Source organism: Amia ocellicauda, chromosome 15 (genome assembly GCF_036373705.1).
Source record: "Amia ocellicauda isolate fAmiCal2 chromosome 15, fAmiCal2.hap1, whole genome shotgun sequence".
NCBI classification, from domain to species: Eukaryota; Metazoa; Chordata; class Actinopteri; order Amiiformes; family Amiidae; genus Amia; species Amia ocellicauda.
Window position 1 is genome coordinate 516,487 of NC_089864.1, and position 16,132 is coordinate 532,618.

General features: G+C 37.4%; 1 protein-coding gene across 2 annotated transcripts; it reads right to left on the reverse strand.

The window, feature by feature from the left end:
* Nucleotides 1–2,937: 2,937 nt before the first annotated feature.
* Nucleotides 2,938–10,996, reverse strand: LOC136771645 (SLA class II histocompatibility antigen, DQ haplotype C beta chain). Of its 2 annotated transcripts, none has more exons than XM_066724073.1 (6): nucleotides 10,858–10,996; nucleotides 9,085–9,357; nucleotides 5,433–5,711; nucleotides 4,571–4,684; nucleotides 4,086–4,113; nucleotides 2,938–3,448 (listed from the first exon to the last, which is right to left on the reverse strand). In XM_066724073.1, the coding sequence occupies exons 1-5, from the start codon at nucleotides 10,943–10,945 to the stop codon at nucleotides 4,088–4,090; spliced, it is 780 nt and encodes a 259-aa protein (XP_066580170.1). In that variant the 5' UTR covers nucleotides 10,946–10,996; the 3' UTR covers nucleotides 2,938–3,448; nucleotides 4,086–4,087. The 2 variants fall into 2 exon arrangements, with proteins under 2 accessions (XP_066580170.1, XP_066580169.1); XM_066724072.1 differs by having other exon boundaries at nucleotides 2,938–3,559; nucleotides 10,858–10,995.
* Between the last annotated feature and the right edge of the window lie 5,136 nt (nucleotides 10,997–16,132).

Here is a 16,132-nt window from a genome sequence, read left to right on the forward strand (position 1 = left end):
TAATACACTTGTTCATTTACACCTACATTTGCTTAAATTTTTTTTAGACCTTTATATTAAAGACATTTGTAATGTACATGTACATAACATTACCACACATATGCAGTCATGTCATCAAATAATGCTCGTGTAATACTGTTCCGATGTGAACTCTTTGATCTCTGTGCAAAAGCAAGATCTTTTCGATTCAAAGCTGCTTGGAGGGCTGGTGGCCATTTATGCAGAGTATACAGAGCTGCCATTGCTTTGAGGCTAAAACACAACTGATAGCTTCAGGGGTGCCTTTGTCAGTAATTGCGGCTGTATTTATCCTACAAAAATGCAATATCGATGACAGATAAAAATCAACAGTATTCTCTGCCAAGAAAAATAATCTTAAAAAAATAATATTTATATTTACTAGACTTTTTAAAAATACAATAGTCTACACAATCAGTAAAAAAAAAAAAAAATGCGAGTTAATGAACAGGATAACAACTTTAAAAATAACATTGAAGAAATACCCATTTATTAATTTTTTCACCTATTCAAAAATGACATTGATATATTCACTGATTACAAACCATTTAATCTATTTTTACATATTTAAAATGACTGTGACATTAGTTTATTATTTGAAAATATAAATATGTATGAAAAGGTAACGTAAAATGAATTAGAAATATTGTATACATTATTTTATTTTATGCAGCAGGGAGAAATCGCTATGTTGTTTTTATTGTCCATAGTGCTTGACACTGCATGGTCTGCAGGGAAGGATGTCAGCAACTACCATCATTAAGTTTGTACAAATCAATTGATTTGTGATCCAGTTCCTCCCCTGGTTTAATGACAGTGAGTTATTTGGTATCTTCAACAGGCTATGCATGGAGATGGTGACTGTAGCGTTTGGAGTACAAAAGCCTGCCAGCAAGAAGACATGCACTTCAGAATTGGAGAATGCTTATAATTTCAATTAAAAATTGAATTTCCTCTTCATGTACCAGTTCATACTGCATACTTCACTCTATCAAGTACAAGAGATGAAACTTTCCACACATGTTCTTCCGGATCTGCAGCAGCCTTACCGAGTCCACAAACAAACAACACCTTGTCTTGGAGAACAGATGGAAGTGAATGGAGAGGCTCATGTTTACCACCTTGTGTTTCAAGGTCTTGTTTGAAGTGGTCAAGAGTAGTAAATTCCCAACATTGTTTCATCTGGTGCCTTACAGCTAAACCGGCACATATATTTTTAAAATTATTAAGTTCATGAGCCAAGGTTTTGAAGTATAGATGTTTACTTTCAAAGCACATACACCACAGATGTCTGAGTGGGCCAAACTGAGAGATTAACCTTGGATAGTGGATCAAGAAGTTACATTTTTCTCTTCAAAGAATTTGTTAAAAAGTTCAAGAAATTCTGTAATAAGGAGTTGTAAGTAACCAAGCCAGGGTACAGCAATTGTTGGGGCTAAAATAGTGTCTCCTATATCCCTGAGCAGCAGATAAGCTTTCCAATGCTTTTTGTCACTTGGTACATAAGTTCTAATAAGAAGAGGCAGCATTTGAAATAAACACAATCTTTCTACTGCTTTTCCTGGTAATGTGCCATTTTCTCTTAAGATGCTAACTGGAACAAATGCTGGTTTGTTTGACTTTAAGTTGTTTCCAAAAGAGACATTTCCAGTTCTTGGTAAAGCTGCTGTAGTGTCAGTAATCTAATTTGATGAAGTTTTCTAATTATTAAAGGCAGGAAGTGGGGTACAATGCCTTTGAGGAAGTCATGCATTAGGTCTGGTGGAAAAATGAAAGTGTACTGAAGTATTCCAATTCTTCCAATGGACATGCTTTTACAACTCCATACACATTTGAACCAATATGTCCATTGGTCTCTGTAGCTTCCACATGGTACCTATGACTGCTTATTGTCCTCCGTGTGAAATCATCTTCTGTAAAATGTGTTTTTATCTCATGGTAAAGAGTTAAACAAAAGCGACAAATACGTCCACTGCTAAATGAACTGCTAAAAGTAAATCCTCCCAGAGCATGGGCACTTAAATTGTCTACAGAAATGGTAGCTAGACCTCCAAAGAAACACTGTTTACCACTTGTAAGTTCAACCACTATACCATCTTTATGTAGTGTCTTCAAATCTTCGATTAATGGTTTTAATGTCACCATATGTATATTTTCCTTGCAGTAGTTTCTTACCAGCAAAGCAAGACGGTCCTCTGTTGTGATCTGTATTTGGCTTCAATATTACCCACTGTATAATAGAATGCACAGATTTAATGCTTCCATCTTTTTGAGCCTAAAGGGTTCACCACCTCTAATCCATCCGTGTATAAGCAGATTCTTAAAGCAGTTGGATTTTGTGCAAATAGAGGATGAGATTTAAATATACTACCATGCACATAATCTCTCAGAATGTGGCTACCTAAAGCATCACTGGAGCTTTTTATTATATTATGAATGTCATCCAATTTCAGACTACATTGCAACACTTTTAAAATCGGTACATATTGAAAATATTATTTTCTTCCCTGATCACTGTATCCAGTAATAAATTCAACAGGCTCCACCAATTCAAGGTTGTCTTTACAGTACTTTTGTAATTGTTATGGCGTAGATATGCTATTTAAAGCAGTGCTGAATAACAAATAATGTGTTAATAAACAAAACACCAATTCAAGGTTGGCAAGAGATGATCAGTCAGGATGACATTTTAATAACAATATTTGAATGAATTTTTGTATGTCCCGTGGTGCAGTGTTGAGCACTTCTGCCTCACAAACCCTGGGATCTAGATTGAGTTCTGGCCTTATCTGTTTATGAATATATCAATTTATGAATATATGCATATCGAATAACTTCAATGGATCTTTTAACCACGTCCCCAAACCAAAACAAATCCAATAATTTAATACGTTTACCAAGAATAAACCGAAAAATAGATACATTTAAAATAGTTTTATTATCATTAAAACAAAATAAGTAATTACATTTTCGAAAAATATCAGCAGAAAATATTAGTTTCTAAAAATGTACACAGCTAATTAAAAGAACATTTACAAATTAAAACATACTTTCAATTTTTAACTTTTAAACATTATGTGTTTGTAAAAAGTGTATTACTTAAAATGTATTAGTGAAACTAAGTAATGGCTCAAAGTGTGTAAGCTTGTTATACCCAGAGATAAGGATATTTAGCCTAGCTCACCATAATTACATATATGTCTGTCTTTGTAGAGGTTTCCCTTTTCCAACTGTGTATTATTATTAAATCAAGTGCTTTCTGGATGTGTTGAAAAGTAAAAAAAACTAAAACTGATTAATTCAACTTACAGTGTAATATGTGATTTTCTGTGAGTTAAGCAAAGTAAGATGAATACAGACTCATTTTTTCCAAATTTTGATTCAGAAACATTAAATCAGCAGTAGTTTGGTTGGCAACAGCTACAGAAATCTGAAACATACAGACACAATTATCATTTTTTAACCATATGGTTCCTGATTTTGTGCTGATTATCAACAGGTGCTGTACCAGATGAACAGGAGGGAAGCAGTTTGCATGCATCTGAAAGACAACATATTCACCATGCAGTGTAATGTAAAGGAAAAAAAAGGTTCACAGTCAAAATCTCACCCAGCCTGAAAATCACTGAACAAACACGTGGCCCCCTGAAACAGGGGGTTTCAACACTCTACCAAGGACAGAGTGAATGATGTCACCCTGACAGGCTCATTGTACTCTTAAAGAGCACTGGACACAACATCACTGCATTGTGTGTGCTTAAAACTGTGTCACGGGGATGGCAATAACACTCCCTTTACAGCTCTTTACAAAGCACTTTCAGCTATTTCACATCTAACCAGACCAAGGTCTTGCACATAAAACCAAGAATTAGATATTTCAAGATAGTTCTCCAAGATAACATGCCAAGTGAAAATAATATCCAGTCTGTTTTTATTTTTCTGCTTCCACAGTAGACTAAAAGAGCATGCATGTCTTAAAAGCTGGAATGAATCAGAGTTGTGCAGTCGGGGTGTTTTGTTCTAATGTTAAGGCAGTATTAGAAGTTGATTCATTTTTTAAATCTCACCTTTAATTTGTTGGCACCAAGATGCGGCCTGTTGAATAAACATCAAAGAGGCATGTGTGAGACACTTTGTGGTAAATAAAGTGATAATATCAGATTATACCCTAAACTGAATAATTGTCAGAGCCCTGGGGGTTGGTCTGATAGAGTTTTCATCCTATACTAGCAGCCTATCAAATGCATAGAGAACAGAAACATTTATTCAGAAAGGGTAAAAACTGCATGCATATATATATATATATATATATATATATATATATATATATATATATATATATATATATCATGCAGTGTTGATTATTCAGTAACACTGCCAATGATGATCATGTGTACTGTATATTATGCGTTTGTTTTCCTATTAAAATTTTATTTCCTGCTGCTTTTCTAGTAATGGCTGTGGGGAATAAAGTAAAGGGCTCCAACAATGAGAATTAAAGTATGTTTGGATGAGAAGATGTTAAGTCATGTGTGATCTGGCAGTTGCCTACCAGAAGATTTCTTCTTGTAATACATCCCTCCTGCAGCGGCGATGATCAGCCCCAGAACCAGGCCGGATGCCCCGATAATTACCTTGTTCCTGTCAGATTCAGGCATTGAAGGATCTGGGGAGAAAATTTGCCTGTTTTGTACATTTCTATTTTTATTTTAAAGGAAATTTGGACAAAACACCATCTTACTTTCTCTGAATTTTACTGAAATAAAATCCAGTTAAGCTTCTGATGTGATTTTCAATGTCTTAAGTGATTATGACTTGCTTTTCATTTAAATGTAAAATGAGTGTTAATAGTTTTAAACAGAAAGACTATAGTTTTATATTTTTAAAAATGTATTCACATATTCTGAGTTTCCCTTCCAGGGCTTTGAGGTAAAGACATATTATAGTCCTCCAACAACACGTCATTACCCTGTCTGCAATCCTTTTGTTAACTTTGTTTGTTAAATCTCAGACCCATATATGTGATTATTTATTTATCTGATACAATAGACTACAGCATTTTCGATTCTGTATATTAACTTATTTGCAATATGTGGAGTCTTTCCTTTCTTGCTGCCTTTGCATTGCATTATGTTAATTCAGTAATTCTTTTAAATGGTTGTACAATTTCTTACAGTATAGTACAGTTAAAAATAAATGCAAAATGAACAACCCCTTTTCTGGTGTATTACCTTCTATATGCTGTTATAAATCACTGTACATATCCTGTCTCATGTGCTGCTCTTTTCATTTGAATTTAATTATTCTTATTATGCAAACCTTCAAATACATACAGAAAGGCCCTTCCCTTTTAGGAGTGAATGATCACTGAGATACTGTGGATGGAAGTACATGTCCTGTTAGCCATCGCCTACCCCAGTCCATCCTAATGGGCTCTTGGAGGCTGCTGTGCTCCACCTTACAGGTGTAGGTGTCCCCTGCCTTGTGGGGCAGCTCCAGGTACATGTGGGTCTGATAGCTCCAGTCTCCATCAGGGAGCAGCTGGGAGGATTTCACCTCAGGGGTCTCCACTCCATTCTTCAACCAGGTGATGTTCACCTCTTGTGGGTAAAACCCCATAACATAGCAGATCAGTATGTTGGGGTTTTGCAGGCCTGGCTGTTTGCTTGAGCTGATCCTGACAGTGGGGGGAACTGCCACGGTTAAAGACAGGTTAGAAAAATACTGTGGAACTCTATTTCACTGGAAGGAGACAAAATGTTACATTATATATATATATATACACTCATCTAAAGGATTATTAGGAACACCATACTAATACTGTGTTTGACCCCCTTTCGCCTTCAGAACTGCCTTAATTCTACATGGCATTGATTCAAAAAGGTGCTGAAAGCATTCTTTAGAAATGTTGGCCCATATTGATAGGATAGCATCTTGCAGTTGATGGAGATTTGTGGGATGCACATCCAGGGCACGAAGCTCCCGTTCCACCACATCCCAAAGATGCTCTATTGGGTTGAGATCTGTTGACTGTGGGGGCCAGTTTAGTACAGTGAACTCATTGTCATGTTCAAGAAACCAATTTGAAATGATTCGCCCTTTGTGACATGGTGCATTATCCTGCTGGAAGTAGCCATCAGAGGATGGGTACATGGTGGTCATAAAGGGATGGACATGGTCAGAAACAATACTCAGGTAGGCCGTGGCATTTAAACGATGCCCAATTGGCACTAAGGGGCCTAAAGTGTGCCAAGAAAACATCCCCCACACCATTACACCACCACCACCAGCCTGCACAGTGGTAACAAGGCATGATGGATCCATGTTCTCATTCTGTTTACGCCAAATTCTGACTCTACCATCTGAATGTCTCAACAGAAATCGGGACTCATCAGACCAGGCAACATTTTTCCAGTCTTCAACTGTCCAATTTTGGTGAGCTTGTGCAAATTGTAGCCTCTTTTTCCTATTTGTAGTGGAGATGAGTGGTACCCGGTGGGGACTTCTGCTGTTGTAGCCCATCCGCCTCAAGGTTGTACATGTTGTGGCTTCACAAATGCTTTGCTGCATACCTCGGTTGTAACGAGTGGTTATTTCAGTCAAAGTTGCTCTTCTATCAGCTTGAATCAGTCGGCCCATTCTCCTCTGACCTCTAGCATCAACAAGGCATTTTCGCCCACAGGACTGCCGCATAATGGATGTTTTTCCCTTTTCACACCATTCTTTGTAAACCCTAGAAATGGTTGTGCGTGAAAATCCCAGTAACTGAGCAGATTGTGAAATACTCAGACCGGCCCGTCTGGCACCAACAACCATGCCACGCTCAAAATTGCTTAAATCACCTTTCTTTCCCATTCAGACATTCAGTTTGGAGTTCAGGAGATTGTCTTGACCAGGACCACACCCCTAAATGCATTGAAGCAACTGCCATGTGATTGGTTGGTTAGATAATTGCATTAATGAGAAATTGAACAGGTGTTCCTAATAATCCTTTAGGTGAGTGTATATATATAGTACTGTGCAAAAGATTTAGGCAGGTGTGAAAAAATGCTGTAAAGTAAGAATGCTTTAAATTAATTATCAATTAACTAAATGCAAAGTGAATGAACAGAAAAAAAAATCTACATCAAATCCATATTTGGTGTGACCACCCTTTGCCTTCAAAACAGCATCAATTCTTCTAGGTACTCTTTCACACAGTTTTTGAAGGAAATTGGCAGGTAGGTTGTCCCAAACATCTTGTAGAACTAACCACAGCTCTTCTGTGGGTTTAGGCAGCCTCAGCTGCTTCTCTCTCTTGATGTAATCCCAGACAGACTCGATGATGTTGAGATCAAGGCTCTGTGGGGGCCACACCATCACTTCCAGGACTCCTTGTTCTTCTTTACACTGAAGATAGTTCTTAATGACTATTGCTGTATGTTTGGGGTCGTTGTCTTGCTGCAGAATAAATTTGGGCCCAATCAGATGCCTCCCTGATGGTATTGCATGATGGATAAGTATCTGCCTGTACTTCTCAGCATTGAGGAGACCATTCATTGTGACCAAATCACCAACTCCATTTGCAGAAATGCTGCCCCAAACTTGCAAGAAACCTCCACCATGCTTCACTGTTGCCTGCAGACACTCATCCGTGTACCGCTTTCCAGTCCTTCAGCGAACAAACTTCCTTCTGCTACAGCCAAATATTTCACATTTTGACTCATCAGTCCAGAGCACCTGCTGCCATTTCTCTGCACCCCAGTTCCTGTGTTTTCATGCATAGTTGAGTCACTTGGCCTTGTTTCCACGTCGGAGGTATGGCTTTTTGGCCGCAAGTCTTCCATGAAGGCCACTTCTGACCAGACTTCTCTGGACAGTAGATGGGTGTACCAGGGTCCCACTGTTTTCTGCCAGTTCTGAACTGATGGCACTGCTGGACATCTTCCGATTGTGAAGGAAAGTAAGCATGATGCATCTTTCAGCTGATGCAAGTTTCCTTGGCCGACCACTGCATCTACGGTCCTCAACGTTGCCCGTTTTTTGTGCTTCTTGAAAAGAGCTTGGACAGCACATCTGGAAACCCCTGTCTGCCTTGAAATGTCTGCCTGGGAGAGACCTTGCTGATGCAGTAGAACTACCTTGTATCTTGTTGCTGTGCTCAGTCTTGCCATGGTGTTGACTTTTGACAGTAAACTGTCTTCAGCAACTTTACCTTGTTAGCCGAGTTTGGCTGTTCCTCACCTAGTTTTATTCCTCCTCCACAGCTGTTTCTGTTTCAGTTAATGATTGTGTTTCAACATACATATTGAATTGATGATCATTCGCACCTGTTTGGTATAATTGTTTAATCAGACACCTGACTATATGCCTTCAAAATCCCTTACTTTGTGAAAGTGTACCTGGAAGAATTGATGCTGTTTAGAAGGCAAAGGGTGGTCACACCAAATATGGATTTGATGTAGATTTTTCTTCTGTGCACTCACTTTGCATTTAGTTAACTGATAAATATAATTATTAACTTGTCTATTTTTGAAAGCATTCTTACGTTACAGCATGTTTTCACACCTGTCTAAAACATTTGCACAGTACTGTGTGTATATATATATATATATATATATATATATATATATATATATATATATATATATATATATATATATATATATATATATATATATTCACTTGATTGTCAAAACATTTGAATTTAGCAATGTTTAGCTATATTACTCAGTACTAGTTATCTTAAATTATCTACAATTCTCAAATAAATCATAAAAGATGTTGTAATGTCTTTGAACTGTGTAGATGAAGGGGTATTTGTAAGCCTGTTGATGTTCTATATGGCATTGTAAAGAATGGGACAATATATTGCATATTTGAAAGGGAATAATATTTAAACAAAACAGAAATGCAAAGTGATAACAGACAATTTGGGAAAACAAAAACATGTAATCACTTTCATCTGTATATTCGTTGAATTATCAATTATTTTGAATACAGTAGTGTTTAGATAAATTATTAATCGCTAGTTATATTACAATCATCTATACATCATAATTAATATGGTATTGTAAAGAGCACTACCTCTCCTGTCCAGCGTGCTGCTCTTGAACACTCCAAAGTTGTATTTGCAGTAGCGTTCCACAGCAGCCAGATACCCTGCCAGTCTCGCTTTATCCTTGCTCCACTCTGCTGCATTTCTCACCCCACACTCAGTGTACCCTGCAAACTCCTTGATATTGGTGTCATAGTGCACAATCTCCTTCTTGTTGAAAATGTACCTCCAGTTCAGAACCATGTCCTCCATGTTGTCTTTAGTGTAGTCACATTCAATTTCTACCATCATCACATAGCCATCTGCAAAATAGTGTACAAAAATAAAAAGGATGATGTCTATGGCTTTTTGTTTTCATCTAAAAATACTTTACTAATAAGTACAACATAAAATAAAATATTGTGGGGGAAAAACATAGAAATCCTATCCTGCCTTTGTCCTTGCTGTGCTGTTACTCCTCACTTGGTTATCAGCAGCTCACATTCCTTTCTTGCAACATATTAACTGCAAATTACCTTCCAATGCAGCTGGCAATGTAGAGGTGAATGATTATTAATCATGAGTATTGATTATAATATTGATGAGATGGGAAGCCTTAGTTTAGAATGCCAATGAAATCACTGCTAGTTATTAGAAATGACCATTCAGACAAGGATTATAGTATGTCGCAGAGGGGGTATAAAGCTTTGTTGTGTGTTAAAACTCTTGGGGAACAGTGTCATGCTGGCCTCAAATCCTTTGAGTTCTGTGTTGCGCTGTTCCTCCCGTGCACGTAATAAATTCTGATTACAACTCCTGACTCCAAATGTTTCTTCCACCACAATATTCAACTTATTTACTGATTAAGGCCTAGATGAAAACTTGGACCAAATTAAAATCTCTATTACTGCAGTGAAAGCAAAAAGTTATTGCAAGTTCACATTTTGCAATTTCTAATTTGCCCCTCCAAATAAAAACCTATCCATCCTGCAAAGGGGGCGGACATATTTATTGCAATAGTGGGCTGGTACATGCCAAGGGGAGAAGGGTGTATTTTTTCAAAAAACATCCAAACTGTAGGTTTAAATCCTGAATGGCATTTTAGTAAATATAGCAAGATTAGAGAATATTTGTCTGAGTCAAGTTTGAAAACTTTAGAGCCAGATCTATCTATCAACTGTGCAAAATATTTTTTCACCTAATATGGTATTTCAGAATCACCAACAATTTATATTTGTTTTCCAAGAGTAGTAAAAATTATGTATCACAACAATATGTAATACAGCACTAGCAGCCTTTTGTGTTAAGGCTCTTGTGGCACACTGATAGTACAAAAAACATTTATTCAAAGTAATCAAATGGAACAAACATAACAAGCTTTTTGAAAAACAAATGGATTTCATCACTGCCATAACTGCAAAAACTACATTAGCATATTGAATCAGTCAAAATGTATCATAATTGCATGCCTCATATATGCTTATTTAAGTTTGGAATAATATAAAATATGAATGCTGTTGAATTGTCTCCTGTAATGCAGTTAAAGCACTGAGGAACTCCATTCACTCTGAATAGGTATACATGTTTTCCTGCTTTAACTCTGAATGGCCAAGGTTTTCAAGGCTTTGCACTGGAACACGTAAAAGGATGACATTCATGAACTGGATTTATGTCCCTCCCCTATTAGTGATACATATCATGGATTATATTCCATCAAGCTAAAGAACTCAACATGAATAAATACTGAAAAAAATATTTGGATTTTATTTAGAGTATCGTCATGAGAATTTATTAAAAACAAATATTAAACAATTAACACTCACCCACTCCAATGTGTGTTTTCTTATTGGACATAATCAATACTAATGCAAACAGCATCCCAATACAGTTACTGAGGAAAGAGAGTGCCATGCTGCTCAGAGAAAGATCACCTCAAGGCTGAGCCTCATAGAATTGAATGAATCACACAGAAAACATCACTCTTTACTGCTTGACTTTCTTTTTAAATACCAATCACAGGAGGACTCCATGTTACATCATCAGTATCTGGGCAACTATAAGGGGGCATTCAATTCAAAAATAACAAATGAAATATACCATGTGAATATATCATATAGAATATAAATTAAATCAAATAAAAAAATAACAAACAAAAATCATATACAAAAGTGGATACATCATAAAGCACAAAATATAAATCACAACAAAGTTGTGATTGCATTGGGTTAAGCATTGCAAAAAAATATCTAAAATCATAAAACACCATTTTTTTTTGTAGGTGGTAAGTCACGTGGTGGAGATGTTGGGTTGGTGTGGATCCTTCACAGGGGTCACAGACATTAACTGCTGAATAAGGGAATGTGAATGTTTCAAATCAATGTGAATGTATATGCACATGCATTGACCATTATCACTGCTATAAGTACATACAATTACTATGTACACAGCAAAATCTATAATGTTAAAATTAACACTGAGAGTTGAACCATCTTGAGAGTGAGTGTTAATACTGGGTGTCAAAATAAATTAGTGTTCAATTAACACTGTACTGGTGTAAAACCAAATTACTAAACTATCCCACAATGCATTGTGAATAATTTATGTTTTATTGTGTTATTTTTTCTTAATTCTTGTGTAAATATTAATTATTGTAATGTCTTTGAACTGTGTAGATGAAGGGGTATTTGTAAGCCTGTTGATGTTCTATATGGCATTGTAAAGAATGGGACAATATATTGCATATTTGAAAGGGAATAATATTTAAACAAAACAGAAATGCAAAGTGATAACAGACAATTTGGGAAAACAAAAACATGTAATCACTTTCATCTGTATATTCGTTGAATTATCAATTATTTTGAATACAGTAGTGTTTAGATAAATTATTAATCGCTAGTTATATTACAATCATCTATACATCATAATTAATATGGTATTGTAAAGAGCACTACCTCTCCTGTCCAGCGTGCTGCTCTTGAACACTCCAAAGTTGTATTTGCAGTAGCGTTCCACAGCAGCCAGATACCCTGCCAGTCTCGCTTTATCCTTGCTCCACTCTGCTGCATTTCTCACCCCACACTCAGTGTACCCTGCAAACTCCTTGATATTGGTGTCATAGTGCACAATCTCCTTCTTGTTGAAAATGTACCTCCAGTTCAGAACCATGTCCTCCATGTTGTCTTTAGTGTAGTCACATTCAATTTCTACCATCATCACATAGCCATCTGCAAAATAGTGTACAAAAATAAAAAGGATGATGTCTATGGCTTTTTGTTTTCATCTAAAAATACTTTACTAATAAGTACAACATAAAATAAAATATTGTGGGGGAAAAACATAGAAATCCTATCCTGCCTTTGTCCTTGCTGTGCTGTTACTCCTCACTTGGTTATCAGCAGCTCACATTCCTTTCTTGCAACATATTAACTGCAAATTACCTTCCAATGCAGCTGGCAATGTAGAGGTGAATGATTATTAATCATGAGTATTGATTATAATATTGATGAGATGGGAAGCCTTAGTTTAGAATGCCAATGAAATCACTGCTAGTTATTAGAAATGACCATTCAGACACGGATTATAGTATGTCGCAGAGGGGGTATAAAGCTTTGTTGTGTGTTAAAACTCTTGGGGAACAGTGTCATGCTGGCCTCAAATCCTTTGAGTTCTGTGTTGCGCTGTTCCTCCCGTGCACGTAATAAATTCTGATTACAACTCCTGACTCCAAATGTTTCTTCCACCACAATATTCAACTTATTTACTGATTAAGGCCTAGATGAAAATTTGGACCAAATTAAAATCTCTATTACTGCAGTGAAAGCAAAAAGTTATTGCAAGTTCACATTTTGCAATTTCTAATTTGCCCCTCCAAATAAAAACCTCTCCACTATGCATTGTGAATAATTTATGTTTTATTGTGTTATTACTGTGTCCATTAATAACTAAGTGATCATGTATCCTATCCAGTCTGTTTTTGAATGTTCCCAAATTGTCTCTTCAGCCACATTGCTGGGAAGTTTGTTCAGATTGTGACGCCTCTCTGTGTGTCTCCTGTTTTCTGTCTTGAATGCCTTGAAGCCCAATTTCCATTTGTGTCCCCGGGTGCGTGTGTCCCTGCTGATCTGGAAAAGCTCCTCTGGTTTGATGTGGTCGATGCCTTTCATGATTTTGAAGACTTGGATCAAGTCCCCACTTAGTCTCCTCTGTTCCAGGGTGAAAAGGTTCAGGTCCTCAGTCTCTCAGGAGGACTTTCCCTTCAGACCTGGAATAAGTCTGGTTGCTCTCCTCTGAACTGCCTCTAGAGCAGCGATATCTTTCTTGAAGTGTGGAGCCCAGAACTGTCCACAGTATCCAGATGAGCTCTAACTAGTGCATTGTACAGTCTGAACATCACTGCCCTTGTTCTCAACTCTACACTTTTGACAATATACCCTAGCATTGTGTTTGCCTTTTTTATTGCTTCCCCACATTGTTTGGATGGAGAAAGTGATGAGTCCACATAGACTCCTAGGTCTTTCTCATGCAATACTTCATCTAGTTCTGTTCCTCCCATAGTGTAATTATAGTGGACATTTCTGTTACCTGCATGTAATACCTTGCACTTTTCCACATTGAATTTCATCTGCCAGGTGTCAGCCTACAACTGAATATTATCTAAGTCCCTCTGAATAGCCTGTGCTGCCGAGATTGTATCTGCTGAGCCACCTATTTTAGTATCTTCTGCAAATTTGACAAGTTTGCTAACTATCCCAGAGTCCAGATCATTAATATAGATTAGAAAAAGCACAGGCCCTAGTACTGATCCCTGTGGATCTCCACTAACAACCTCACTCCAGTTAGAAGTGACTCCTCTAATCGACACCCTCTGTTTCCTAGACATCAACCAGTTCATAATTCATCTACTTACATTACCCTGAATGCCTACAGCTTCCAATCTGAGGATCAGTCTTTGGTGTGGAACCTTATCAAAAGCTTTTTGGAAATCTAAGTATATCATATCATATGCTTTCACATGATCTACAGCTGCAGTTGCATGTTAAAAAAAATTGAATAAATTAGTAAGACATGATCTGCCTCGTCTAAACCCATGTTGACTATCTCCAAGAATATGGTTTTCATTAAGATGCTGCTATATTTTCTGTCTAATCATGTTTTCTGTTAATTTTCTCAACACTTTTCAAAGTGTTAATTTAACACTTTTTTGGATGGCCGCGCTTGCACACTTTGAAAGAGTTGATTTTAACACCTACAGTGTTAAATTTGCTAATGATTTTTTGCTGTGTACATACTGTCTAAAACCTATATCACCAAGTCTTGGGTCATCGCACTTTGTTTCCACTTATTCCACTTACTGTATTTCATGCGTTTCTCTGTCTCTCTCTGTCTCTCTCTCTCTCTCTCTCTCTCTCTCTCTCTCTCTCTTACACACAAATAAATACACACAGTACTGTTAAAATATATACAGAATTGTATGGCTATCACTTAAGCATATACTATGGGCTAGAGCAAATTAAAACTTCTACCAACACGTAATTCAAATTTATTTTATTTGATCTAACCCTACACCATACAAATGAACAGTATGCAATAGTCAAGGCCGGCCCTAGCCTTTTGGTGGCCATAGAGATTTTATTATGTGTCCCCACACCTCCCTGCAAAACATTTAAGTGGTGCCCATCTTTATGGCAGAGAGAGAATGTTTAGGTAAAACTTAAGTACACATAAACATTTAAATATTCCACATCACAGAACATGTGTTGCACTTTTACATACATTGAACATGTTGAATAAATAGATTTATTCCTGTGGCAACGTTGTGTGTTAGCTGGGGACCACACTGACACACAATGTAATGCAGAGACCAGTGTTCATGTTCTTGTCATCACACTCACTTCCGGAAAGAGTATAAATACCCCGCCATCAACACAAATCCCCAGCGCTTCAATCTCTTGCATTATTCATGCGCCAGCACACCTGTCAGCCCATCACTCTGCTCACCTGTGGTGCATCTCTCGCTCTCCTGCTTATCATCCAGATGATTGCTTACGTCAATGAATTCTTCACCATGGATTCATCGCCTTTCTCCTCCTAGAACCTGCGTTCCTCCATCGCCCCATTCCTCTGCCTCGCTACCCTGCATGCCTCTGGATCTTTCAGCACCACAAGCACTATTCTGGTTCTTCCCCGCCATCCTGCTCTGGTCCCAGCTTCTCTCTCCTGCTCTTGGACCTCCGCTGTCTCCCTCAGACTTCTAGTTCCTTGGCTCCAGGTGACTGGGCCGTCACTCTCCTGCCCAGGTTTTTTCCTCCATGCAGGTATACTCAGTGACATTTGGCCGGCGCCCTGCACCATCACCACCGCCACCTGGACGGCCAACCGTGCCCTCCTGATGATGCCTCAGTCCTTCCTTCGGCCCCACCCCCTGCCCACCTTGCTAACATATTTTTTTGTAATCGCTTTGGTACTATTATGAATAGTATGTGGTGATTTTTCAAAACTCTTAGTACAAAACTCCGAACTGATCACACTTGTAAAACAGCAAGTCTTAAATTCAAAACAACTTTCACTACAAGATCATTGATTCAACCACTGTTTTTTGTGAAATACAATGAGTACATTGGTTAAGTCATCCAAACACAACTCAATGCAATCCTTTCAGTTTTGTCACTGTAACAACCAGTTAATCCAAGAGCAAACAATGCAAGACATGTGTTTCAAAATGACCCTTTAATGCTGAAGGTCTTTTGCTACAGTATATGACACTGTTGTCACATTAGGCAAAACTTAATGTACACTACCCATCTGACTGACTGAACTGACTGAAACTCATTTCCATAATTCTTATCCAATAATCAAATGTAGTCAATGAATGGACATCCTCTACAATCATTAACGCAAAAACATAACTTTTATTGCAACATAGGTGTTCTGTCTAATGTCAAATGTAATAACTACTGTAAGAAATAAATGAAAGAAATGTCATGAAATCAATGTTGAGCACACACTGCACTACGTTGCGATAATTCTGTCTCCTGCATTTGGCCATTAGTTCTCATCCACATCTTGTCCACATCACTCATGCACCGCGGGAAAGATCTT

Coding starts and splice junctions, on each gene's coding strand:
- LOC136771645 (XM_066724073.1), bottom strand. CDS start 10,945: ATGGCACTCTCTTTCCTCAGTAACTGTATTGGGATGCTGTTTGCATTA. Junction 9,358..10,857: donor GAAAACACACATTGGAGTGG/GTGAGTGTTAAT, acceptor ACTATTTTGCAG/ATGGCTATGTGATGATGGTA. Junction 4,685..5,432: donor GCCCATTAGGATGGACTGGG/GTAGGCGATGGC, acceptor TTTTCTCCCCAG/ATCCTTCAATGCCTGAATCT.